Consider the following 1,736-nt stretch of genomic DNA (forward strand, 5'->3'; position numbering starts at 1 on the left):
AAATAAGGTTAGCTATACTTCATTAAGCTATGGTCCTTCCTGATAACTATTAGATTTTCATTTGAAAGATGAGGCCCCATTTACTGATAAAATCAAATGACTATCAATTATGAATTTTAGCTCAATAAAGTAATGAATATCTTAGCTGAACCTGACTATTAGATATGAATATAAAATTTAAGGATTTTAAAAAAGACAATTATAAATGGTAAGATTAAATTAATTGGATAACCTAGATTTTTTGTCAAAAATATTTTTTTTAAAATTCTGTACGGGGACACTCCCATATTAGTATATATCGAAGATTAATTAATGCTCAACTGCCAGCGCTTATTGGTAGGACCTAAGTGCCTAGTCCTATCTGGCTAGCTAGCACAAATTTTGTTTATATATAGAGAGAGTGAACAAACTGATGAATGTGTGCAATTTTCTTGGTACTTAAAAAGTTTAGCAGTTAAGCGAATTAGCTGATCTAAGCCATGGCCAGTGACAATCAGTACACGTTTGTCCAACTGTGCAATGCCACCGGGTGCACCCTCATTTACACTGGTCAAATCGACTGGCATGGTGGCATTGGACCTGCTCCATACCCACAAAGTATTGCCAACGGAGAACAGGGTTGGTTTCTTCATGTCAGATCTGCTTCACAACCTGGTTCAGAGGGGGCCGTCTGCTATCGCGGCGTCGATGTAAATCGAACCGAGTTTATTTGGATTGTGTACTGGATCAATCCTTTTAATTCCCAGAACAAAGTAACCAATTTGGATCTAGCTTATCTACTCTTTTACCGCTTTATACATATATGTATATATATGTTAATTTTGTCAAATTCATTAGCCGTATATAATTGCATTAATTATATGTTTGCTTATGTTTCTTTTTATATTATTGTTTCAATTCGTGTACATATATATATATATGTTAGTTTTGTCAAATTCATTAGGTATCTATATAATTGTACTAATTATATTTATGATGTTGATATGCAGGTATTTGCTGTAGTCCTTCCATCATCAAGCAATGTTGATTGGGATAGGATCAGACAAGAAATTGCTGGAACTGATAGCACTAATGGCGATTTTACTGGATATTTCACCCATGCGTCAATTGATATTGATGGGAATTTCCCTACAGCCAAGGCAGTAGTCACCAAAAATGCCAACAACTAGGCTGCCAGCTGCCTCTACTCATATAGTCATATATATATGTACACAATTAATATGCATGCATGCATGCATGCATATGTATGTTGTGTGATGGTTTCCATATAGAAAACAAATGGTGTGTGGTGTGTGGAATAATGCCATGATATATATACGGCAACTTTTATGTTAATTTTATCGTATGTTAAAGCTGTCTGGCTGATGACAATCATAATTAATATGTCTATGTAAGGTGTGATGTGGAATAATGCCATTAGATATGGCAACTTAATTTGATGATATGTTATCGTGTTTCAAACGAAATATTATGAAATTATGTTATAGTTTCGTCTTGAAATATGTCAAGAACCCATTCCTAATTTATATATATATATATATATATCATACACATGCAGGGTTACTATAGAGAATGTAGACAATCCATTTTTGGGCATGACAAATCCCATACCATATGATACCGATACGAACTTACAAGATAATTTAGCGATTCAAGTTGAAAACTTCATGTCGGGACTAAATCATTCAAAGAGTTAATGGGTCTTGATGAGTGAAACAAGATGATACAGGATAAAT

General features: G+C 33.9%; 1 protein-coding gene across 1 annotated transcript; it reads left to right on the forward strand.

Annotated features, from left to right (window-relative positions):
- The first annotated feature begins 400 nt into the window (after positions 1–400).
- On the forward strand, positions 401–1,500 carry LOC107417283 (23 kDa jasmonate-induced protein-like). Its single transcript, XM_016025895.4, has 2 exons — positions 401–752; positions 990–1,500. Exons 1-2 carry the CDS (start codon positions 480–482, stop codon positions 1,167–1,169), a joined length of 453 nt encoding a protein of 150 aa, XP_015881381.2. The 5' UTR covers positions 401–479; the 3' UTR covers positions 1,170–1,500.
- The last annotated feature ends 236 nt before the right edge of the window (positions 1,501–1,736 follow it).

This window comes from Ziziphus jujuba, chromosome 4, assembly GCF_031755915.1.
Source record: "Ziziphus jujuba cultivar Dongzao chromosome 4, ASM3175591v1".
Lineage (NCBI taxonomy): Eukaryota > Viridiplantae > Streptophyta > Magnoliopsida > Rosales > Rhamnaceae > Ziziphus > Ziziphus jujuba.